This window comes from Lipophrys pholis (assembly GCF_963383615.2).
Source record: "Lipophrys pholis genome assembly, chromosome: 13".
NCBI classification, from domain to species: Eukaryota; Metazoa; Chordata; class Actinopteri; order Blenniiformes; family Blenniidae; genus Lipophrys; species Lipophrys pholis.
Genome location: NC_137632.1, coordinates 17,358,188 through 17,383,129, shown reverse-complemented (window position 1 = coordinate 17,383,129; position 24,942 = coordinate 17,358,188). Strand labels below are relative to the sequence as shown.

The following is a 24,942-nucleotide window of genomic DNA, read 5'->3' as shown; positions in this document are numbered from 1 at the left end:
TAATGGAATCACATCAAAGGGTTAAAGATTCAGCCTCCTTCCAGGGAGGTGACATTATGTTTACCTTCGCTTCCAGTGACAGATACAGTAGCTGGATACTTGCAGTTTCCTCCCCAGACTGCGTCATGAGCCGACATCCACATTTATTTCCTTAAAAGGAAACCCCCCCCCACACATCCTCTTCCCTCCTTCAAGACGAGCAGGACTCTCATAGCAACAAGGGACATCCAGGCAATCCGAGACCACTGATGCTTCTGAGCGCAGTCCCTGAATGCACAATTAAAAACTTGTGCTGTACTTTGACATAAATCCCGCTTATGTCGTATTTCTGGAAAATTAAAAAAATAATAATATGAAAATGCAAAATTTTTCCTTCATCCTGCAAGTGTGATTTGGTGTTATGAAGTCTTAAAAGAAATCGGAAAAGAAAAAAAGGAGTCTAAAATGACCCTCTATTAAAATACTCGAAGCAAGCAGCAAGAAACTAGGTCCTGTAAAAAGGAACCAAGTTATCTCGGGGCACAAATACATTGCAGGTACTGTGTAGGAACGCCAAAGCGAACACTCTGCTCGGGGCGCAGAGACAGCAGTTCCACAACCGTTTACGAAAAGGCTTTGCGAGAAACATGTTCATAATAACCCGTCATTACTACTCTGTTCATTGTGCTGAGTGCACATGCCAGGAAGGTTCCTGGTTTGGGTTGAGCTTGAGAAGTTTGCATGTTTTCCCGGTACATGTACGAGTTCTCCCTGGGAACTCTCGTTTCTAACCAAAGTATACATTTGAAGGTGTGACATTAACATTGCCGTTAGTTATGAATGTGAGAGAGTGCGTGTCTGTTTCTCTGTGTTTTCCCTGTGTTGGATTGCGGGCGTGTGTAACATCATGTTACTAACACGCCCTCACCCATAGCCGGCTTCGATCGGCTCCAGCACTTCATGACCCTCGTGAAATGGGTTGCATTTTGTGAACAAATCAGACAAAAACAAACATTGCGGACAAACCAGATGAGACCGTGCAAGTTGCCACTCTTACACAGACGTGTTTTAATAGTTATGGTAATCTCAAAAAGCTTGAGGAGACAGTAACTTTTATAAATATAAAAGCTGACATTTAAATACACTGAGCTGTGCTGCGTTAATCACTAAAAGCTGCCAATGGAATGGTTCAAAGACGTTTACCTTCATCGCTGTTCGGACTCGTGTGTTCATGTCATGAATCAAGTGTTAAGGGGGGGGGGGGGGGCGGGGCGGCGAAGGAAAAACTTATTTTTTCACCCTACACCGCGAGGTCAAAGAGTTTATTGTAAGACACTGTAGGAATGAAAGAGAAAATCTCACCACATGTGGATCAGATTGTTGCTCGTGGGCACTTGAGCAGAGCAGGTGAGCTTGCTGTGAATGGACGCTGTTGTTCAACAAGACACCAGTGCAAGACACGACAAATATTTCACGTTCAGTGATTAAACCGCAGCACAACAATGAACCGAACCAGGAAATTCTACCAAAAGAAATACAGGAAAAAAAAAGAAAAGAAACAGACACCTTAAAATAATAATCTCATGTCAGAGTAACGTTAACAACATAAATCCCAAACCAAGCATGACTGAACCCTCTGATGAACGAAAACTGTTGCCGTTACCCCCGACACATAACAAACACCAGTAAAAATAGCTGTTAAGAAAAGTAAAGAACAATTCACTTGTTAGGATTAAAAAACCTGCAGTAATCCCACCTCTGAAAATGATCTCAAATAATGTTGTTCAAGCGTTTCCCTCTTTTGATTAATGCCACTTTTCACCATTTACGGGTATAATGTTGATTATCGATATCTTCTAATGCCTTATGAACACTCCTTCCCAGTATACATTAACTCTTAGCTTAAATACACGTCAGTAGTGACAATGGAAGACAGAATCTTCATCACAGTCAGTTTTTATTGGAAGGAGACTGATGTGGCTATTGCACTGGACACTCAGATCTATATACACTCTTAATAGTGTGGTTGCCTTCGACTCAACCACACTTTCATTCTCTTCTCATACATTCCCGGGTCCCTTCATCAACACGCCAGTAATACAGAAAATCCCTGCTAACCTGCCAGTCACCACAGTTTTAAATGTGCAGCCCGTCACATCGGGCGGCTCGGCGATGTTGCTGCATTGTGCTCCCAGTGTTTTTCTTCCATTGGCTTTGGTCCTCGCGCCTATTTTATCCCCGACCAGCTGTGAAGGTAGGAGGACCAGCCTGAGCCGCGAGCCCCGGCCCCCTGCTCCTCACCTGCACAAAGGAGAGCCGACAGCAGCTCGTTAGGAAGCACGGAAACATCCTCCAGCGCTTCAATCGACTGCTGACGAGTGTAGATAAAGAGCTTTATGTGTACATGTGAACATTATTTTAGCACAATCCCCTGATGTAGAAAATATTTTGTTTCTACGCACCCGGAGTTCTGTGTAATTTTTGGTAACGTCCTATATGCTGCCGTTTTTTTTTTTTTAATTCTCTTTATTGATGTCCTCAATATTCTACGTACTCCCACTGACAGATTTAGACATAAAATAATCTTTTCAATGTATAAATGTAGTGTACAAAGTCATTTTTAAAGTCTTTCATTCAGTCACGCTTTGTGCATTTATGCCTTAATAAAAGTTAAATTGAATCAACATGTCATATTGGCAGAAATGTTACAATTTCGAATTAAATTTATATTGTAATAGAAGAAAGAAACCCAATACACACATACAGTCACATAGACGTATGTGAATTCCTATTAACATCTATTGTTAAAAAGCTTTGCAACGTTTGTTTCATAATGAACATTTTCAACTATTTGGCACATTCGATTCGACTCAACGAACACTGCATTGTGGGACAAATCACGGTTTTTATGTATCACTTACCGTGTGCAATGGCCGCCAGTTTACTTTTCTCCTCCGGACTGAGCTGCAGCATGGTGTGGATGACCGGCAGCAGCGCCTGCCTCTCGCTGCCAGATCGCAGGAAGATGAACTGCAGCAGGACGTTCTTCAGGTACTCCAGGTTGGCCACGCTCTTTTCTCTCTCGTGGTTTCGCTCCAGACGACGAACTTCATTCTTCAGTAGCTGGAAGGCAGAATACAGACACACTAAAACACAAAGCCTTGAAACGTCATCTTTCCACATAGAGCCGTTAGCGCCTCAGAATCTGCATATATACAATAAGACTTGCCTGTGTGGGTGAAAATTTAATTATTTAAACCAAAAATCTTTATAAATTAATGAAAACATAACTTGGATACAGTTGAGAAATATTACAAACAGACTCTATATTATTTATCATTCTCTCATCCTCACAAGAACAGAGGATGCCACGTTTACAATTGATTTGCATCACAGGTCTCTGCAGAGGTGTTTTCCCAGTTTTGCACTGTTACAACTAATTACTGAGAAGTCAATATTTAATTTAGAGATTTGAATTCAATGTGAATGCAATAGAAAATTTTCTCTCATGCAATTCAAATATAAAAACGGACATCTACAATCAGTTCTTGTCAAGGCGAAAGGTTTTAAAAAAATCAGTAAAGGAGAATGAAGCAGTTGTGACATTTAAGCAAATACAATAAATCATCAATAATTAAGTTAATGTTGATTGCAAACCATGCACACAATCCACACATACGCTGACCTCTGGAATTAATAACCTATTTCAATTATTAAAGTCTCTCACTCGTTCAAAGCGTTGACGGGTTAATTTTGACCCTCGCTCCTTTCCGTAATACAAGTCTTACGTCACGCATAACAAATATGGCGGCGCCCTCTGTACCGGAGAAGTCGAGGGTGTTAGATTAATTTTAAACAACAGACACCACCGTAGTTTAGTTTTTGTCGGGTGGGGTCCTGTTAGCTATAACTAAAGATGGGTTTGGAGCGCGTGCTTTGCGGGGCGCTGCGGGGCTGCTGGACACACGTCGGCCTCGGTAATATTCAGAAGACACTGCGGGGACTCGCTGCCGTGTCGGCACACGGTCTGCAGGGCAGCGGCGCGTCCAGCCGGGGCTGCACCTCCGGACTGCTCAGTCGGCTGTTTCTCCACCAGCTGCCAGCCCGCCGCAGTCTGTGCACCTCCGCCCAGCCCTCCAGAGATGTCAGCTTGTTCGTGCACGACCGGACCCGCTTCTTCCGGCTGCTGTCGGTCTTCTGCGGCGGGCAGTTCGTCTTCTGGACGTACCTGGCTCACTTCGCCTACACGGGGCTCAGGGACACGAGCGGCACCGTGGACCAGGGGAAAGCCAAGGCGAGCCCCACTGCTACGGGCCTGGCGGGGATGTGGAGCTTTGAGATGAACCTGGGCTCGAACACATGGCGGTACGGCTTCACGCTGGGGTGCCTGGCCATTGGGGCGGGTATCGTCGGGCTCGGGGCTCTGTTCAGCCTGCGCTCTGTCAGCAAGGTGGTTTTACACCAAGGTGGGAAGATGGTGACAGTCTGCACTCAGTCCCCTCTGGGGGCGGCGCGAGGCCGCAGGATAACAGTCCCGCTGTCTCAGGTGGCCTGCCACGCCCACAGGCAGGAGTCCCCGTCATTCATCCCGCTCAGGGTCAAAGGACACAAGTTCTACTTCCTCCTGGACAAAGAAGGGACTGTGACGAACGCCAGGTTGTTTGATATCACTGTCGGTGCATACCGGCATATTTGATCTCAGCATGGACTTCAAGGACTAATGAAACACCTTCCACACTTCTGTTTCTACATGGCTGCCCGTCACACTCATACAGCAAGCGTGTCTTTTTCTATCTCAGTTGAAATGAATAAAATCTCTGGTTTAAAATATGGGTGCATTGAATTTATTCTTTTGCTGTGCTTTTATTCAATAAAAACGGGACATGAGGGGTTGCAAGAAGAATACTGACATCCAGGAATTGCCCTCTGCAGCCGGGATTAAAATCGGTGCTGTTCTATGCATAAACACCCAAACCTCTTGGGTACTGAGTCATCCTAGATCAGGGTTTTTAAAGTCTGAGACTGTAGGACATCGCCCACACACGCTCTGCTGCGCTTTCCCCTTTCGACAGTCTTATTTGGCACAAAGAGTCATCATAAGGTCATGTGATGTGTGACATACAGCCAGTCCTGTCATGAAGTGCAAGTGTGTTAGAGATCCATTGCAAAACTTAAAGTCTGCGTAGGGATGTGGCTTCAACCGTTTTGTCCATCATTAATCCGTAAGCCAGGAGATGTGTAATATATATTTAAATATTTAATTTACCTGTATTATAGTTCTGTTTACACCGCAAAGCACATTGAATATGTGAGCCAAAGACTAAACCTTCTTTTTAATCCAATCGCAGTCATTTCATTGTAGTTTACTTTTGGTAACGAATTTATTCCGTTTCCAATTTACTGTGAAAACCTCGAGCCTGGATCAAAACAGTATGCCATTAATGTAGCAAACTTTTCTATACTTCTGCAGTACATTTCTAAACTACATTTGAAAACGAATTCTAGTAGTGCTGCAACAAATACTTTCATGTTCTGCCATCTCATTTTAAAATGTTATAAAATGATGGAAAATGCCAACAAGTCATTTCCAAATGCTTAAAATTTGTAGGAAAATATCATGTTTTGTTCTAATGTCAGTTGTGAGCCAACGATTTTTCACCTACTGTCAGGAAGGACTAAAAAAACAAAATATACCCAATTCAAAGACTCAAATGATTAAGAAATCTTCAGAATATGTGATGAATCTTGTAGTACTTTGTTAATCAGTTATATCACGTCATCACTGCATTACTTATTTTACAATATGCAGCTCAACTGTAATGTAAATAGGGCAGTCAGCTGTAAGCATAGTTTTTTCTTCTTGTGGGTGTATTCTGTCATATATACATACGGTGATTTGCTCCATGAGAACAGCGTTGGTGGCCTCAGTTTCATGCAGCAGGCTGTTCATATGTTCCATGCTGCGGGTGGCTGTGGTCAGCTTGTCACTGAGCTCTTCTTTGGTTGGCTCCACCGTCCACACAAAGGGCTCTGAAGAAAAGAAAATAACATATTGTGTATTCCGTCAGGTCTATTCCTCCACTGCAAAACCAAACTCTCCAGTGGAAACATTTATATGTTTGACTGAAACAGAGTTCACTTCAGGACAAGAGTGTCATTCCTGTTCACTCTGATTGGTTTTGGGATGTACACCTGGATCGCTGTCACAACTGTGCTTTTAAAAACAACACACACCTTGTTTTGGGTCCGGAGACGTGAGAAGCTGCTCCAGAGAGGGGAGGGGTGTGAGAGCAGGGGAGGGGCTCTCAGTCTCAGTGGTCTCCATGCCCTCACCCTCCTCCCTGGCCATAGACTGCAGGTCAAGTCCCAGCCCCGCCTGGTTCTGCTCAGCGGTTCTGCGCTGAAGGTCCGACGCCAGGGTCTTGCGGCTCGACTGCACCAACGCTGAACCTGAATGGGTGGAAATGGTACGTTGTGATTGATGTTTCTTGATTGATTAAACTTTGTTGAAGATCAGAGACGACTGACGAAGAGTTACAAAAGCTTTGATTCAAATTTATTAAAAAAAAAAAAAAAAAAAGGTTATAGCAACCATTTGAAAGGAATGGTGTGTTCTTATCATGATTGAAAGGTGACATCAAACAAGCTATGGGCACAATCAAAATACTCTGTATGAATTTGAATTTCTTTTCTGTACTCTGCACAAACACAACATATTGAATCCATCCTCTAAGCCGCCAGTGTCTTACTTCGTTGGGACATGAGGGGGCACCAAACAACCTCAAGCAGCTCATCTGGCATAAAGACAGACACCAATTTAAGAAAAAGAAAGAGAGGGAAGGATGGGGGTGCCTGAGAGAGTGTGTGTGGACAGACTACAAGATTGTGATTCATGAACCTGCAGCTGAACCAAGAGACCAATCCCTTCATCTCCCCTCCTCCGGGCTTTCCCTCTAACCAACACTGTCATAATGGGCTCTTGACCAGTGCAAAGCCACATGTGACCAGTAAACATGAGAGCTCACTGTGGAATCAGACCAGTTTTTTTTTTAAAGAAAACTGAACAAAACCAGACACATGTTTCTTACGTGAAGTGGAGCCTCCCTGCTTCTTATCCACCTCCTGTTACAAATAGCCTCTAGAGGATATTCACACATCCAATCAAACAAATCTCAACAGTTGTCACCATCCAAGTCCTGAGTCAAGCTTTATCAAGCCGTGATGGTAAGATTTGGTGTGGCGTATCCGGGTACAAATCCCTATAGGAATCTAGCAGAAAATAATAAAAGAAAGTTGCAAAACATTGCTGTGGAAGGGAGCAGCTGAATAGACCATTTGTATTCATAGTAAAATGGACAAAAGCACATATAATTCTGTATATATATTAAATGCATTCACAGAGTCTGCAAAGTCACGGCAGTCAGTGCTGTAGCCTGGTTGATAAACTGTAAAACTGATATATTTATTATCATGTTTGTCAAACGTTTTAATCCGAAGCAGCAATATGACCCACCTGCTCAACCGACCTCGGAAGGCACACCGATGCCGAACCCTTCTGCATTTTAGCTGCCTATAAATCCTACCACAGCGGTAAAAACCGCTCTAATATGACTTTCAGTAAAAGCCGAGATTGGTCCCTGTGTATCCGGTTAATCCTGGCGTCCATGTGTGAGCCACTAATGATGAATCTCTCCAGATGCCACAGTGAGCTGTTTGCCACACTGAGAGGCGGGGACGGAGCTCAGGAACCTTGCCAACACCTGGCCAAGCTGGAGTGACAGAGAGAAAACACACAGACACGCACACTTGCCTGTCCTAGTTATGTATGTATGTGTGTGTGTGTGTGTGTGTGTGTGTGTGTGTGTGTGTGTGTGTGTGTGTGTGTGTGTGTGTGTGTGTGTGTGTGTGTGTGTGTGTGGTGTTTTGACTCCAGAGGGCAGCTGTGTGGGAGTTGATGAATGAGCTTTACTGAAAAAAATACACAAACACACGTCTCCCATCATTCATCTCATGAAGGGAAGTTGAAACAACATAGAAAACTTCAACACCGATCGCCACTTGATGCTTCGATGGATATTTTTCCATACACATTCATGCACTTTTTGACCACCCCGCCCTGTTCTTACTGTTCTGGCTCTGCAGGTTGAAGAGCTGCTCCTCGACGCGTGTCAGCTGGCCCTGCAGGGTCTCCACAGTGGTTCGGTGGTCATCCTGCAGCTTCCTCAGCTGCTCCCTGTAGGTCTGTCGCTGTGCCTCCACCTGAGACGACAGGTCTGCCTGAGTCTGGGACAGGTCTGACCGCAGGCTGACGTTCTCTGACTGCACTGACAAAAGCCTGGAGGTGGAAACCAAGCGAGATGAAGACTTCAACGACTGCAAATCAGCGGGGAACTCGTGTGACACAATTCAGAGGAAAATACCAAGAAACAGTCAGAATTGAACACATATCACATCAAATCTCATATTAATACACATACTCAACGCTGCTGTTCATCCCACAAATGTAGCGGCATTTGAATAAGAAATAATTACAGTCTCCAATTCAATAGGGTTTATTGCCAAAGAGCTTTTGTTACATTTGTTAAACATAATCATTCCTTCTTTTTGTGTGCACTTTATAAGCCCAGGACATGTTTAGACGGTTTCCAGAAAGGGCAATCTGTATTTTTCTGGGTCCAATCAGTTGATCCCAGCATGTGTCCACATGTGTCATGATTGCAAACACTTGAAGAAGAAAAGTTAAAAACAGTGGGACAAACATGCGCTTCGTCAATGATGTGGTGGGCGATTGAATGACAGATGGATAAGATGGAACCATGATTAAAGAAAAAGAAAAAGTGACTTTACCTCTCACGGAGCTCAGCCTCCTTGCTGATGGTCTCCTGGAGGATTTTGTTGTGCCTCTCAAGAAGAGTGTCGTGCTCAGTATGGAGCTGCTGCAGCTCCACTGTGCAGCTCTGAAGACTCTGCTGGCTCTCAGCCAGCCTGGACCTCAGCTGGTCCACCTGAGAGGACAACTGCTCCCTGCGGCACACCACACACTTTGTCTGCATTCATATCACACGGGCAGTGTTGTTTCAAATAAGGAGCATGCTGATCAGCTCTCAGCTCAGCATGCATCATGAAATATAAATGATATTCTTTACATTTATCACAGTATGGAACAAAGTCTATTGGTTTGGTTTGTGTTACACTGATATTTCAAAATGACCACAATGGTCATAATTCCAGTCGACCCTGATTATGGGACGATCACCCCTTGTTTATATTGGAAATCACCCTGGAAAAAGGTTTTGCAGATTATTTCTATAAAAGCATGAACCTTATTTCATTACAGTCCCATGCTGTTATATATATCGTCTACACTTTCTAATGTCCTCAGCTCCTCACAGATCTACTGTCTACCCGTCTAAACTATCGTCACTCTCATACCTGGCCCTGCCATCCAGAAGCATCCGACACGCAGCATGAGAATACCCAGTGCTGTAGCCGACCCGTCTCCAGTAGCATCACTAAGCCACTGATTGTTATGAACGCCTGCCGTCTGCCTGGCTCAGTCGAGTGTCCGTGGACAGCATCAGCATGTTTCTATTGTTTTTGTGACCCCTGTGCTGCTTTATGGAGAACTCCGCAGAACACCAGGAACTGATTGTCAGATCAAAATATAAAAATAGTCCAATTGCTCAAACCTTTTTTCAGAAAAAAATAAAAAATAAAAAAGCTGTGAGGTCACAGCACTGATTTGCAGTCCTCCCAGACTTTGACATGTTTTTGATTTCTTCAATACACACAAACAATTAGCTGCTGGACAGAATCAATACAACAAATATTTTCTTTCATTCTTCTTTCCTCCATTCATGGGTCATCCTTACCTCTCTCCTTTACTGAAATCTCCTTCGGTCTGTGAGGTGGTTTTGCTCTTCTGCTGTTTGAGAACATTGTGGACGCGCACCTTGTAGCTCTCAAACTCGCTTGTTGTGGTCGCAAGTTCAGCCTGGAATAGACACACACACACACCAGGAAGAGTAAATATCACAGCACACACACTTTATACTGTTTTCAGGACTATCAGGAAGGTGAACTGAAACACTCAACGAAAATACAAAACGCAACACTTTTGTTTTTGCTCCCATTTTTCATGAGCTGAAGTCAAAACTCTAAGACTTTTTCTTTAGACACTAAAGGCCTATTTCTCTCAAAATATTGTTCACACATTTGAATAAATCTGTGTTTGTCAACAACACTGCAATTTCCAAAAATAATTAACTGACTGATATAAACTAAACTATGACTTACAATAGAACATGCTTCAAATCAACAGTTACATGCACAGTTACACCACATTGTGTGTTTATTGATTTTGAGAGAAGAAATCCATTAAATGAAATGAGATAAAATATGAAGACGTTTAAAACTTATTGGAATCGTACTGCAAAAGGAAAATGAGAGGAAGACGAGCCAGGTAGCAATGTGCAAACCGCCAAAACTGTTAATGTCTTGAATGTCTGCAAAAAAAACAACCCATAAATGAACATTGCCACCACCCACATATCTTTGATTTACAAAAAGCTGTAAACCTAGAACCTGATGTAACTGTCAGTGGATGTTGCCACGTCCTCAGTTTGAAAAGCTGGTGAATGCACCAAATGCTGTGGATGAGGTCTGACTCAAAGGTTTTGTGAGCCATGCTGTCTAATGAGAATCTTGATGCCACGCCTGTGAGTTGGATGGATTATCTCGACAAAGGAGAAGTGCTCACTAATGTAATTTGTCACATCGACCACTTACAACTTGACAAAAGCAGTTTGTTAAAAAAAAAAAAGAAAAAGAAAATTAAGATTTAATGATCAGTCAAAAATAATTGAAAGATTAATAATGAAAATAGTCATTAGTTGCAGTCTCATTGAGAATGAATAGGTTGAAGTACTGCTCATGAGGTGGTGGAGCTCTTAGTGTCAGAAAATGAAGGCTGCTGTGTGACTGAGCAATGCAACTCCCCACCAGCTCCACAACGGTACCTGAATGTTGTGCACGAGGGGGAAAAAAAGCTCCGCAGATGGTACACTCATACCTTCGCAGCGTCTTTTTCCTGCTGCAGACTGTGGATGCGCTGTTGCAGAGAGTTAGTGCTTCTTTGCTGCTGATCCAAAGTAGCCCTAAGCTGCTCCTGCAGACGGTGGCGCTCAGCCGTCAGCTCAGAGATCTCAATCTAAAAGCACAAACACGGACTTCAATACATGGCTAATGTATTCAATTAATTTTCCTGTAACTGTTCCAAAATGTACAGCAGAGAGGTTTTGCATGAAAGTGTAGAATGTTTTACCTTTGAGCTTTCGAGCTGTTGTTGGTGACTTTCCAACTCTCCTTTCAGAGAGGCCTGCTGCACCATGAGGGAGCTCTCCTGCAAATATGCACAAAGAGCAAAGATTGAAATGCATATATGAGAGAAAATCAACACCCAGATTCCAAACATCTATCACGATGGTTACATCTCACTATCGACATTCATCAGACAGTAACGGTGCACACGGCAGAGAATCCTTCGGGACACGTGCAAACATGCTCTTGTTTGACAGACACACCTGTTTCTTAGCATCAGCCAGTTCCTTCTTGGTCTTCACCAGCATTTGTTTCATCTTAGAGGTCTTCTCACCCCCCTGGTCCAGCTGGGACTTCAGGTTCTCTGTACACGCAAATGAAAGCACACAGAAACAAAGAAGAGCGGCATATTTTTATAAGTAATATCCACTTTGTTCAGTGGCTTTATAGTCATCAGAATGCTACATATAGTTTAAGACCAAAAAACAAACAGATGCAAATGGGAATTACACATAATATCTCCAAACTGTGAAGGCTATCTACTCTGTGGACAGTAAATAATTTTGGCTCCCCAGGCAGAATGGAGTTACTCGATCTGTAAACGCGGATTTGGCAATAGATTTATGATGTTTTGTGTGTTAGTGTGTGTATTATTTCCTACCAATTTCCTGCTTGAGCATTTCTTCTTTCTGGGTGAGTGTGTTTATTTGGGCTTTCAAATCCTCTGCACACTCGTCTTTCTGTGCGATTTTGCTGTTGAGTTCTTTCACCAAGCGCTCGTAGTCGGCCATCTCCATGTCCAACAGAGAGCTCTGCTGTGCTTCCTGCAGGCAGAGAGGACATGAGCAAACAAACACAAGGAACCAAAGTATGCGTTTCCACCCCCCCAAAAAATAAAAAACATTAAGTAAACGTGTGCGTTATAAATAAAGTCTGTTCTGTCAGATTCTATAATTTTGTGTAGAACTTTACGTGCATGCAATACACAACCAAATACTGTGTGGACAAGGACACAAGCTCCTTTCACATAAAGGTGGCGGCATCATGGTACTTCAAAAGTAAAGAATGTAAATTCTCCCATTGTGGGGCAATTGAAGGACTTTTGTAATATCACAGTATTTTAGAATTTCAGCAATATAAAGAGACATCAAAGCACTGGAGCTGCAGGTAATGCAATTGCTTTTAGTCTGATCCTTCTGTGAAATATAGTATTAATGTTCTGAAACCTTGTTTTATTTATTTATTATTATTATCATTATTAATTTTCCAACTAAATTGAAGATTTAGTCCCAATTTTTGTAGCATTCTTTTTGAGAGCCGCATTCTTTGCCGGCCTGAATATATTTTCTGGATTATAACTTTTTATTAAACGTAAAAAACAATAATAATAAATAAAGTCAACCACAGTCCCTGCTGTTGGTTCATTTTTATTGTCACTCATCTAAACAAACTAATTCTGGGATTTTTGCAGTGAGTGAGTGAGTGAGTGAGTGAGTGAATGAATGAATGAATGAATGAATGAATGAATGAATGAATGAATGAATGAATGAATGAATGAATGAATGAATGAATGAATGAATGAATGAATGCATCATTAGAAAAGTCACTGGCAGTGTCAGCCTGACAAATTCTGTGTTTGCTGGGTTGTCCTCACAAAGTGGACACAGTCAGACCTCCTGGCAGCTTTCATGTACACGGTTGTACTGTGTAGGTCTCCACTAATAGAAAACTAACAGCGGTTTCTGTACTGTGGGCTAGAATTGCTCTTATTTCCTCAGTGGGGTGAGACAGTAGCTGCGGGCCGGCCATCACCGGCTCAGTCGCTTGACTGGATTGGCCCTCTGAGACACACGAGTGTCTGAAAGGAGTGTGTGTGTGTGTGTGTGTGTGTGTGTGTGTGTGTGTGTGTGTGTGTGTGTGTGTGTGTGTGTGTGTGTGTGTGTGTGTGTGTGTGTGTGTGTGTGTGTGTGTGTGTGTACCTTGCGGAGCTGCTCTAGCTCCTGGGCAGTCTGCTGAGACTGCTGCTGCTGCTTGCGCAGCTGGGCTGTCAGCTCTTCTACCTCTTTTGAAGCAGATGACAAGTCCTGGAGAAGGCCGAGAAAACACACAAACAGACACAAGGAGAGCATTAGCTGTATGTGTAGATGTTGCATTGTGAGGCTTCAAATAAAAACAAAGTGCTATTTTCCTGCGAGCCCAATATCCTGGCAGGGCGTGGCTGCGTGTTTCAATCCATTACCTGCAGTCCTAAATGGATGACAGGTCTGGTTTTCTAAGAAGTTCTTTGAATGAACCGTTTCAACAGCGTGGGATCATGTGGAACAGTGGCAAAAAAGCAACAGCTGTCTAAATCACTGTTGTGGGAAGGAAATCCCCCGTTGGCACCAGAGAAACTTTGGCAACAGAAAAGAATATATAACAAAATAAAAAACTACACCAATCTGGCTAACTTTGGTTGTATTTTCTAAATTTCACTGACAGGTTCTGAAGAGAATATACTGTGTCATGTGTTAGGATTTGTAAAGAAGTGCTAGATAATGAATTTCTTGTGAGGAAGTGAGGTACTTACAAGTACTTACATCCTTTACACAAGTAAAAGCAAATAGTATGGGTTCTGAAATGTTGTCAAAAATCAAAGTTAATAGAAAATATTATGTGGGAAGCAATAATATACAGTGACCTTTTTTATTTTGATGCATTTTGAGCCTATTTTGGGACGGTGACGGTGGTGGGGGTCATAGCCATTTACATGTATACACATGTACACTCAAAATACTCATTGGTAATTGGTCATTATTGATTCACCAGCTTAAGCATTATTACAAATGGAGATAATAAACTTCACAAACACATTCTTTTCCTAAAGAAGAAAAAATGGGTAATGACCTGGCCTTTCTTTATATACACTGAGTTCCATTTAAAACTATTCAGACTCTCAGTTTTAAAATGGAACATGAAAGTACTTAAAGTTCATATATCTAAAAAAATCGTAGTTAAATTCAGTGACAAAATACAAATCTTTGTTTACAGTCGCAGAAACACCTGAAAAACCACTGCTCTGTCAAATTACTGATATCATTTATGATCTTGGTATTTTTGTTAAATATACGTCATATCTATACAGTTTCAAAACAGTGAGGGTATAGTGAGGGAATGCCAACTTATAAAATTACAACATGAGGGCACTTAAATTAATCACTCACTGCATTTATGAGTGTCAGATGAGTAAAAACATGAAACAGGAAGCAGAAGCATGTGTCTTCCGTCCAGGCCAGAGCAGCAAAACAGAAAGTCTCCCTCTTGTTTCAACTCTACCTTGAGCTTTTGTTCCTTCATTGCTCGCTCAGCCGTCAGGTCTCGGTCCAGATTTGCCGAATGCCTCTGTAATTCCTGGTTCTTGGTCTCCAGCTGCTTCACTGTGCTCCTCGTGGTCTCCATAGCAGCCAGGAGGTCCTCCTTCTCACTGCTCAATGTCTCCGTCTGCAGAAGTAGAGACGCTCCACTTAATTGTCACTGCCGGTATAATTTCCTTCTCCAAATGTTACCTTCAAGACAATGCAATTACTAACTGAGATAAACAGAGCCCAATAAAAACTGTTTGTAGGAGTCATTTAAAAATAAGCACTGATTTTAACTTTGCCATCTTGAGCCCTCTTGGGCAACAAAGTGGCCACATACAGTAACGTCCTCTGCATCAACTCTTTGTGGTCTGCGGGCCAAAAAAAAAAGTCAACACATTATCGGTTTCACAGGAAAGTCATTTGAATCGTAAATACGCCATCACGAGAGTATGAGATTATAAATTTGATTAAAAACATCAATAAAGTAATAGCTATAGTTTTGATATATGGTAAAAACATTAGTGAAGTTGTTGCTTTCATGATGGTCAGAGGTACCCGTTCCTGGTCTAGTTTCTTTTGGTCGGTTGGAGGTGCTTTAGTTTCCATTTTGATCATGTATTTATTAACTGTTTGTTCAATGGGATGAAACAGTTTATATTCATTTTGTCTTGAATACAATTTAATCGATCCCTCTGGATCTATATCGCACCTTTCAGGAGATTCAAAATTGGTCCACGAGTGATTGATAGAAAAACTGATTTCAGGGATACACATACATACACACATACAAAACACACGCAAACTTCCAGAGTAACGAAATTACACGCAATCAAATGTGGATACCAATCTACCTCCTGAAAGAGTTGGATAAAATAAGCTCATAAAATGGAGCAAAAAAACCAATATAGGAGTATATCGATTTTTGTATAAAGGCCTAAAGAAGTCAGAACTACAAATAATGTGAGTTTAAATAAAATTGTTAGGAAATAAAGTGAAATAAATATGAAATAGAAGTCATACTTCTTCACATCTGGGGCGTCATTCCCAGGTATGGGGATGCACATCACCATTAGAAAACTATTAGAAAGTGAATTTTGCATAATATGACCCCTTTAAGATGGGATTATTTGTCTGCTCTCTTTTTGGTCTTTGTAAATACTCTACAACTGGAGTTTGAATTATTTTTGCGGTTGGTAAAATGTATTCTTTGGAAAACCAAAAAGCATTATTGTAGTTTAACTTGCTAGTTACTACACTGTTAAATAAATTGTTGACATCCGTACAGAAGCTCTGCTTATGACATAATAAGGCAACATAAGACAGGTAATGAGGAGCTACATTTTTAATTCATAGACTCTGGATCATTCCACAAAATTAATCCAATTTGAAGACGTTACTGTGTTTAAGTCCAACAAATTACACTGTACTGGGTGAAATAATTTAGACGGCGCCGCTAAATTCACTTTGAACAGGTCCGTCTCGCTTGAAAAAGCACTTCCAAGCAGGCGAACGTGCCAAACGGTTACAAACACACGTGACGCCTTTGAAAAGCGCTCATCCAGATCTGACAGCAGCAGGCTCGGAGGGCCTTTTTCTGCAAGGAACATTGAACCAAGCAGCGGCAGCAGGCGCAGCTCTCCTCCATCACCTGTCAGCCAAACACTGAAACTATGATTGGTAAACAGAGATGTCCAGACCGTACCCCGAGAACCCTGACTAGCTTCAGTCGGCGTGCGCCCCCTGAGAGCGATGAGCGCACACAAGACTAAACCTGCGTCTCGGAAAATGGTGTCGCGTTCGCAGGCAGCAGATGGAGGCAATATGCCGCTCCATTTACCTCCCTCTTGTTCCCTCACTGGAAAGAGACAGTTATGAGCTTTGAGGAAAGGAGTATATATAAAAACCGTTTCTCCCTCGCCTCAGCCAGTCACATCTGATGGGCGATTTGTGGGCGTCGGGGTGTCACATATAGCCGGGTAGAGTGTCGCTGGCTAAAACGACCCCCTCTAAATAGTATGAAAAGTGAATTATGAGAGAAGTGCTGAAAAGATGTATGGCTGGACAAAGTGCCGCTGCTTAGATTTATTGGGAGTTGAGAGCAGTTTGTGTGTTTGTTATTAGTAATTTATGTGTGTGTGCGAGAGCGAGAGCGAGAATGTATTTGTGTTACCTGTGTGACAGCACTGCTGAGTCGTTTGGTCAGCTCAGCAATCTGTCTCTCTGCTGCCTCCACCTTCTCCTTCTCGTTATCCAGTTGCTCTGTCTGCTTGTCGTAATCTATCTGTAGGTTCTGCACACACACACACACACACACACACACACACACACACACACACACACACACACACACACACACACACACACACACACACACACACACACACACACACACACACACACACACACACACACACACCTTTCAATATTCATCACTAGAAGCTGAGTAGTGGGTCAGCAAAGGTAAACACTAGGATTCTTAAATATCAGCTGCATTTACTTACGACGAGTGTGAAGCAAAACTCTAATTAGACACAACAGAGCGGTTTCCTCCTTAATGGAGGCACAGTTGTAAAGCAAAGTGAGTCTGGGGGGGCCGTTTTATGAAAACCACAGGGAGTCATGTCTTAAATAGAGCATGCCGCCACTTGCCAATTAACAACATAATGGATTATGGGGTATTTATAGTGAACTAAAATTGGCGGTTTCATAACTTATTTTAGTTCAAATTCTAATAAAAGCATGAAAACTTATAAATACTGACAACCCAAAATTTTAATTGAGTTTAGAGCACAGAAGTACAAGTTCACTGAAATTGTTGTTTAATTCGAAACCTTATGTAAGCAATTTGAAAGAGTTTTTGATAAATACAAAAAGAAAATGTCTGCAAAAGCTCAAGGGATTTCCCTCTGGGACAAATAAAGTATTCCTATTCTACTCTATACTTACTTGCAAACACCATATCTGCAGCAATCAGTGAGCATAAATAAAGTAAATAGCGAGTTCCCTATAGCAGCACGGTGAGCCCCTTTTATTCAGTTCTCGGTGACAGAGGTGCGAGATTATCCATTTTTATTAAAACATGATGTTATTTGCATTTAGATTTTTTTGGAAGGATTGTATTTAATCTAATTTGTTATCTTTCTCGCTATGCAAGCCCATTTCTCATGTAGCATTGAACCCTCTCCCGCAGTGATCCTCATAATTTTTTAAAGTGTCTACCACCTGTGAAAATGTTGATATAAGGATTATTTATTAATCAATTTTACTGGCCAGAGTAACACTGTTCAACTCATGGCTAATCATCCCTCAAGCATGCACCCGCTAAGAGCATGAACCGGATGTCGCAGGCTGATATTGAGACCAAAGGGATTGTTATGGCAGTAATCGTCACTGCCTGGGTGTGCTGGAAACTGTACTGTGTTACATGTATATGAAAACCAGTGAGGCCCTCCCTTCTCCGCTTGTGATTCTCCTGCCCCAGGAAAGTAGTAAAAGCAAGCCAAACACAATGACCTGTACTTGATAAAGTGGATAAGAAATCACTTTCTGTATTTCTCAAAGGAATCCAATATGGTCAGAACGTGAGTAAATACATTCAGACATACCAAAAAAAGACTGCGATTACTACTAACACTAGTGCAAGTAGTGCAGTATCTCATGTAAATTTGCTTCTGTGCGTTGGGGTTTAGAAGTATGTCTGTCCCATTTAGAGTCAGGTTTACCTTGTAGCCTTCAGCGCCATGTATAATATCTTTCACAGAGCTGTTCACTCGCTCTCTTTCAGCCTTCAGTGATTCTATTTCCTCTTTAAGAGTCACGACCTGGAAAGAAAAACAGAATTTAAGATTTCACTACCTGCAACAATTGATCCGAGCACTGAGAAAAATACAATGACGCCATTCTACTTGCTTAAAAAGGAAGATTTTCACCATTATTTCTAATGTTTTCCTCTCTATGATCATTTTTAACGCCTGGAATAAAACAAATATTCTACTGCGTTGACTTTTAAGACACGTGCTTGTTCACATTACCTCATTCTTACTGAGGGCCAGCTCCTTCTTTGCTTTGACAGCCACTGCTTTGATTTTGTTCATTTTATCATCTTTTTCTTTGTTTTGTTTCTCCAGGACAGCTGAAAGGAAATGACGTTGCAAAATCTTATTAACAGTTTAAATATTAGACGTGGAGTTTCTGTAAAACATTTAATCAGGAAAACTTTATTCCCTATTGAAAGATGAGGTAAATTAAGTGGAATACTCTGATCACCTATTTTCTGTGTGATCTCATTGGCTGCATCTTCTTCAGAGGAAACGGACTGGGTGGCAGACTCTTGAGAGGGTGACTGAGGAAGAAGAGAGGGGGTAAAAAGCCATTTACACATACTTTAAAGCATCTTTAGCCATCTGACTAGAACATGTACTTAGGTGTAATATTCGCAGGAAGAATTTTAAAACAGGAAAATAAAAAAGACAAGACTGGAATCAGTCTTCTAACTCATAGGATGGCACCTTCCAGGTGCTCCACTCACCTGAACAGCAGCCATCTCATTTCTCAGCTGTGATATATGAGAATCTTTCTCAGTCAGCTGTTCTCTCAACTCTCTGCTCACTTTCTCCATGTCCTCCATTTTTCTCTGCATTTCCTCCGCCTCTCCTCCACCCTCCTCTTCAGCGATCCGGGCTTCTAGGTTCTGATTTTCGTTGTTGATCTTCTCGTTAACTGCCTTCATCTCCAGCAGGTCTCTCTGCAGCCCCTCTGTATCCTTCATCACCTCCTGTAAGTTGGTTCTCAACATGTTCCTTTCCTGCTCCAGGTCTTGGATGTAAGCCTGGAGCTCTCCTTGCGCCTCCTCTGATTTTCTCTCTACTTGAGCCTCTTCAAGGCAACTCCTCAACTGGTTCCTCTCCCTCTCCAGCTCATCAATGCGTGTTCGGAGTTCTTCAATCGCCTCCCTGGATTTCTTAAGTACTTCAGATTGATTTTCCTCCGTAGCTTGAATGGAAGCACAGGCTCGTTCGGCCTCCTCCGTCTGTGCATTCAATTTTGCCTGCAAGCATTGTTTTTCAGATGTCTCCTGCTCCAGTTGAGTCTCCACAGTCGCCAGCTTAGAGCACAAAAGCTCCCTCTCTTCCTGGGTTTTGGAGAGTTCTGACATAGCTTCTTCCAGTTTCTGATGGACGTCAGCCTTTTCCATAGCGAGCTGTATGGTGGCTTGATCGAAGGAAGAAACAATGTCCCTGTGTTTTTCCAACTCCTCTTTCACATTTTCTTCCATTTTTTCTTGCTCATTCTTTAAATGTTGTACATGGGCTTCCATTTCTGTTTTTGAGCTGTTCAACTCTCTCATTTTCACTTCCATCAGCAACAGAGCCGCTTCTTTCTCCTCCAGGACCTTCTCCATTTCTTTTGTCTTTTCGTCATTCAGTTTGAGCGTTTCTTCTTTTTCTTCTTCGTTGTGCTTGAGCAGGTCCTGTAATCTGTCACGTTCTTCCACCACTGTGTCGACCATTTGCTTCAGATCTTGAGTGACGCTTTCCTTCACATGTAATTGGGAGATGATCTCCTCATTCTGCCTCGTCAGTTCCTCCAGAGACTGTTTCAACTCACTGTGTCGACCTTCCTGGTCCTCCACAGAGGATGGGAGTTTTTGGTCCTCACTTGAAAAACCTTCCAGCTTCAGCTCCAGCTCTCGCACATCCTCCATCAGGGTGTTTTTCTCATCTGTTATTTCATTCACCTTCACCAACAGTTCATCCCTTTCCTGAACGAGATTTAATAGCTGGTCCTCGAGGACCTTTACAATTTCCCCTCCCTGTTCCTTCGCGGCATTGTATTGGACTACAAGATTAGTCGTCTTCTGACTCAGTTCTGTTTCAAAACTTTGGAGGAGATCCTTCATCTTGTGGAATTCAGCTAAAGCTGTATCTCGCTCTCTGGTCAGGACCTCACACCGGGTGATCAGCTGCTCTAACTGTGAGGAGTCGTGGTCTTGTGGTGAACTGGCCACAGAAGCTTTGGGTCCTCCGTCGACCTCTTTTGTATCAGGGTTGAGGGTCAATATGGAGTCGCCGTGAGTGCTATCTTTGGCCATCTGCAACTCATTGATTTTAAACTCCAGCTCTTCTCTTTCCACCTGAAACTCCTCCTTCACCCTTTCCATATCGGCCTCAAGTTCTCCTTTCACGTTACTGAGCAGGGTGAGCTCATCTTTCAACATGGTATTTTGGGCTTGAAGATCCTCCAGGGCCACCCTCAGCCTCCCAGTCTCAGTTTCTTCTCCACCACCGGGGGTGGAGTCACTCTGACTGCAGCTGGACAGCTCCAGCATCTTAGCGATCCCTGAACCACGAGCAGGGTCTTCATCTTCTTCTTGCACATCCTGCAGGTAGCTGTCTGGAAAAAGAACCATGATAGTTAAAAAAAAGAAAAATCAACCGAGTTTGAACTGCACTTCACTTTCACTCCCACAGTTGTCTCTCACCTTTGAGGGCAAGTTGCTCAGTGAGTTCATCGTGAAGTAAAAGGAGACGCTCCCTCTCAATCTCACAGTCCTCCTCCAGAGCTCTCATTTCCTCCTCATGCTGCAGAGTCTTCTGGGAAAGCTCCTCCTTCAGGTTCTCGATCTCCTGCTGGGCCATTGTCAGCTCCCTTTGGTGGTTCTCCTGCAGCTTAGCAATCTCCTGGGTGTTCTGCTCTTCGACTGCTTGCAGCTCAGCTCGAAGGGTTTTCAGTTGAGCTTCTAAGCAGCGATGCTCCTCCTCAGTGCTGTCTTTTACACTGGCAGTCTCTTCTTGGTGTTGCCTTTCTCTTTCACTCTCCTTCTGTCGATCACTTGCTTCTCGCTCTTGTAGTAACTTCTGGAAATAAGTAACTTCTTCTTGGTGTTTGCTGTGAGATTCCTCGATGCTGCTCTCTAGAGCTTGGATCCTCTTTTGGTGGTCCTCTATGGTGCGGTCATGCTCACTTTGCAGCATTGCGATATCATCCTGCACAAAGTAAGGAAGGTGGTGTGACAACAAGCAAAGAAAATAACTGTAATAAAACACTTTGATCTGGCAACAAGAATGTATTAAAGTATAATAATGTGTAGAGAAACCCTTTTAAACTCTATAGCTTAGTGGCCAGTGATATACATCATACAGTATTTATTGCTTTTCACCTTGGCTTGCTGCTTCGTCTTCTCCAGAGCTTTACGAGACAGTGTCAGACTCTGCTGAGTTTCGGCCTTTTCCAACAGTAACATATCCATCCTCTCAGTAAGCTCCTATTACACACAAACACACAGAATTACATCATGATATATGTCAAAAAAAGTAAGCCTTCAGACTTATTGGTGTTTTTTTCTTTGTGGTTATCTGTTGATTTTAATTCAATTAACTCTGGTGCCAGACATGCTTGGATCACACACAAAGGGGCATCTTTTTTCATCAAGTTATAATCTGAACCACTATGGTAGAAACAGCCTTGATGCTGAGAGAACAGACAGTTTGGATGCATAAATAAATATTATTGAATGCAGAATGAACCAGAAAAGGAACCAATACGTAGTTGTATAGTAGTTCTATGTGATTTTATTGATAAAAGGAAATTGTATACAAATAAGAACAGAACTTAACGCACAATATGAAGAATTATTACAAACCTGTATCAAAGATGCATCATCTGAACTGCTGGTGTTTTGCTGTTCTTTGGATTGCTGTTTTAGGGATTCAACTTCTTTTTCCAAATCTGAGAAGACAAAACAATGTCACGCCAGAAACTTTTGAATAACCAAACAAAAGCTGTAGCAGAATTTACAGCTACCTGCACATTTGCTTTTAATCTTCTGCATGGCGGCCATCTGCTTTTTGGCAAATTTAATAAGGTCATCTTTGGACAGTACATCCAGCTGAGAAGTGGAAACAAACAAACAAACAAAAAACAATAAGAGCCCAAGCCAAACTGTTTCATGAGTGTAACACATGTTAAAGCTCGCAGTGTGATGACGCCTGTTGGGAGTGCTTTACCTTTGACTTGGGTGTTCCTGCTGTTGATGGAGTCACAGGCTCAGCTGCAGCACCACCAGGGTCCTGCTTCAATGAAACGTAATATTAGAGGTTGGATGCAACTTGTTTCGTGGATTTAATTGCTGTAAACGTCACAGTCAATATAATATTGCCTTATTGGCAAAAGCTAATAACTGATAACAGTACCACAGCTCAGGCTTTTTAACAGCCACTCATCAATACCTTGCAAATATAAGGTTAAACCTGACGTATCTTTGCATTATTGATCACAATTACGTAGGTATAGTGACTTAATGACTACTTCATCTAAGTAGAAAAAGAAAACATCAGTCAGGCTTGTTTAACCAGACAACTTAATGGACCAGTCAGTTCCAGGGCCAGCAAGGCAACAGTAACACAAGTGGCTCTTTTTATTACGAGTAACGCACATATTAAACAGTGTCTACAATACAAACATGAATGAATAGACCGATTCAGAGGCTAAAACCGCATTACCAAGACAAGCTAAAGCTAAAACACCGACACGCAGCGTTTACCTCCATGTCTGCAAATCCGCTCTTTAATGGCTTCCAGTCGGCTGTCGTCGCAAACAGATTACCCGAAAGGCCGACCGGAAAGATAACAGGTCGATATCTGAGATTATTTGCTGATTTATTTCTGAAACATCCCGTCTGTTTTGGTTTTGAGATAAGCTTGTATTCGCTTCCGCAATCGTCAGCCGAGTGACGTAAGCGATGCGTCACGAGTTGTGAATGGAGGATCAGTGAAGGCGCAACGCAGAGGTTTTATTTTTATTTCAGGAGAAACACGGGCGCAATATTTATCTTTCTACATTTGTGTTTCTATTTCAGTTTATCAGCAGAGACACACACGCATACATGCATCTTTTCTTTTATAAACCTGGAAAAAGAGCCATGAGAGTTCGCAGTGAAGTCAGTTACGTTGGTTAAATTGCGGACCATTACCAGTAAAAGTACTGTTTAAAAAGGGAATCAGTTTCCCTGTTTAAAATAGATACGTTCAGATCATACTCCTCAGACAATTAATAAAGTTTCAAAATCACGCGATTGGAATTTTTTTAGTAAACAAATATGAATATAAAGCAAGATTCTCTTTCTTACAAGAAGAAAACGATTGCTTCTGAGTATGCAGATAAAACTGAATAAGAATGTATAAACAATTTGGGGTGTAACCTGCTCAGGAACAACTCATTTTAAAAGAAGCAAATAATATTACATGGTGTAGATAAGAATATACGAAGATATAAGAAGATACGTTTTTAGGTACTATTTAAAACTATGTAGGGATTGACAATTTATGTCAATTCCCAGATAAGTGGATGGATGGATGGATGGATGTGTGTGGAGACAAAGACAGATGCACACTTTCTTTCAGCAAAAGTACGAGTAAAATTTCCACCTAAAGAAATAAATGTAACTTTAATACTCAAGTAAAAGTGAAAAACAACAGGTTCTGAAATGTGAGGAATTATTGACTTTCTCTTTTATTAGCATTTCTATAATTGTTATTTTGTAATTGATGTTATTGCTTTTTGAGATAATAGCTTGGTATTTACTGCATCCGTCCACGTGGTTGGAATCAAAGTGAGTGTCAGAGCCAGCCAGAGGAGGTTGTTCTAGAGGGAGAGGACATGATCAGAAAAGGCCCATTCACTCTAAATTCCTAACCTGTATTGCAAATCAGTAAGCAGAACTTTAGCTGGTGATAAATAGGAACATAAAGGGAAAACTCCTCTCAATTATTAATGAATGTATAGAAAATTTCAGGACTAAAGTGTTGATGTTTGGAAAAATCCAACAAGTCACCAACAAGTGCAACACATAGTGTTCATAACGGCTCCTATTTCTTGTGTTGAAACATCAGTCACTCTAATAAAAATGGTGTCATATTAAAGTACCTGCGAAAGTATTTGTCCTGCATTAGTACTGTATTATTTAAAAAACAAAAAACAAATCAAAAAGGGGTTACGCAAAGTTATAATAAATCATCTAGAAGCAGCTTGGTGCTGTTGTTTTTGGGACTGTTGAAAGGAGGTGGGTGTTTCTGCCCTCGTCCTAACATCTTGGCTGTCATAAACTCAGTTGATGTCTTAGCTGAGTGTGTTTATTCCCCTCACGTGAGGTCCAGTTTTATCTGTTGAATATGAACAGCGTCCGTTTGACACAAGTGATAGAAGCACTGACGGAGGCAACTTAGCGAGATGCCTCTCATCCTGTCAAGGGTGGGATGCTCTGGGCAGAGGGGCAGAGACTCTGCCAACTCCCTGTCTCATCTGG

The 24,942-nt window shown here is 42.0% G+C and overlaps 2 protein-coding genes across 2 annotated transcripts; one reads left to right on the top strand and one right to left on the bottom strand.

Moving 5' to 3' along the window:
• Window positions 1-995: 995 nt before the first annotated feature.
• On the bottom strand, window positions 996-23,359 carry gcc2 (GRIP and coiled-coil domain containing 2). The gene is made up of 24 exons (XM_080478451.1): window positions 23,182-23,359; window positions 22,646-22,708; window positions 22,443-22,527; window positions 22,282-22,367; window positions 21,799-21,903; window positions 21,121-21,625; window positions 19,168-21,032; window positions 18,906-18,981; window positions 18,671-18,771; window positions 18,362-18,460; window positions 16,810-16,929; window positions 14,614-14,778; window positions 13,278-13,382; window positions 11,960-12,122; window positions 11,562-11,662; window positions 11,303-11,380; window positions 11,051-11,188; window positions 9,852-9,973; window positions 8,827-9,003; window positions 8,106-8,314; window positions 6,214-6,429; window positions 5,870-6,009; window positions 2,901-3,102; window positions 996-2,280 (listed from the first exon to the last, which is right to left on the bottom strand). Exons 1-24 carry the CDS (start codon window positions 23,185-23,187, stop codon window positions 2,207-2,209), a joined length of 5,001 nt encoding a protein of 1,666 aa, XP_080334577.1. The 5' UTR covers window positions 23,188-23,359; the 3' UTR covers window positions 996-2,206.
• On the top strand, window positions 3,811-4,797 carry tmem223 (transmembrane protein 223). The gene has a single exon (XM_080478452.1). The coding sequence runs from the start codon at window positions 3,896-3,898 to the stop codon at window positions 4,673-4,675; it is 780 nt and encodes a 259-aa protein (XP_080334578.1). The 5' UTR covers window positions 3,811-3,895; the 3' UTR covers window positions 4,676-4,797.
• Window positions 23,360-24,942: the final 1,583 nt, after the last annotated feature.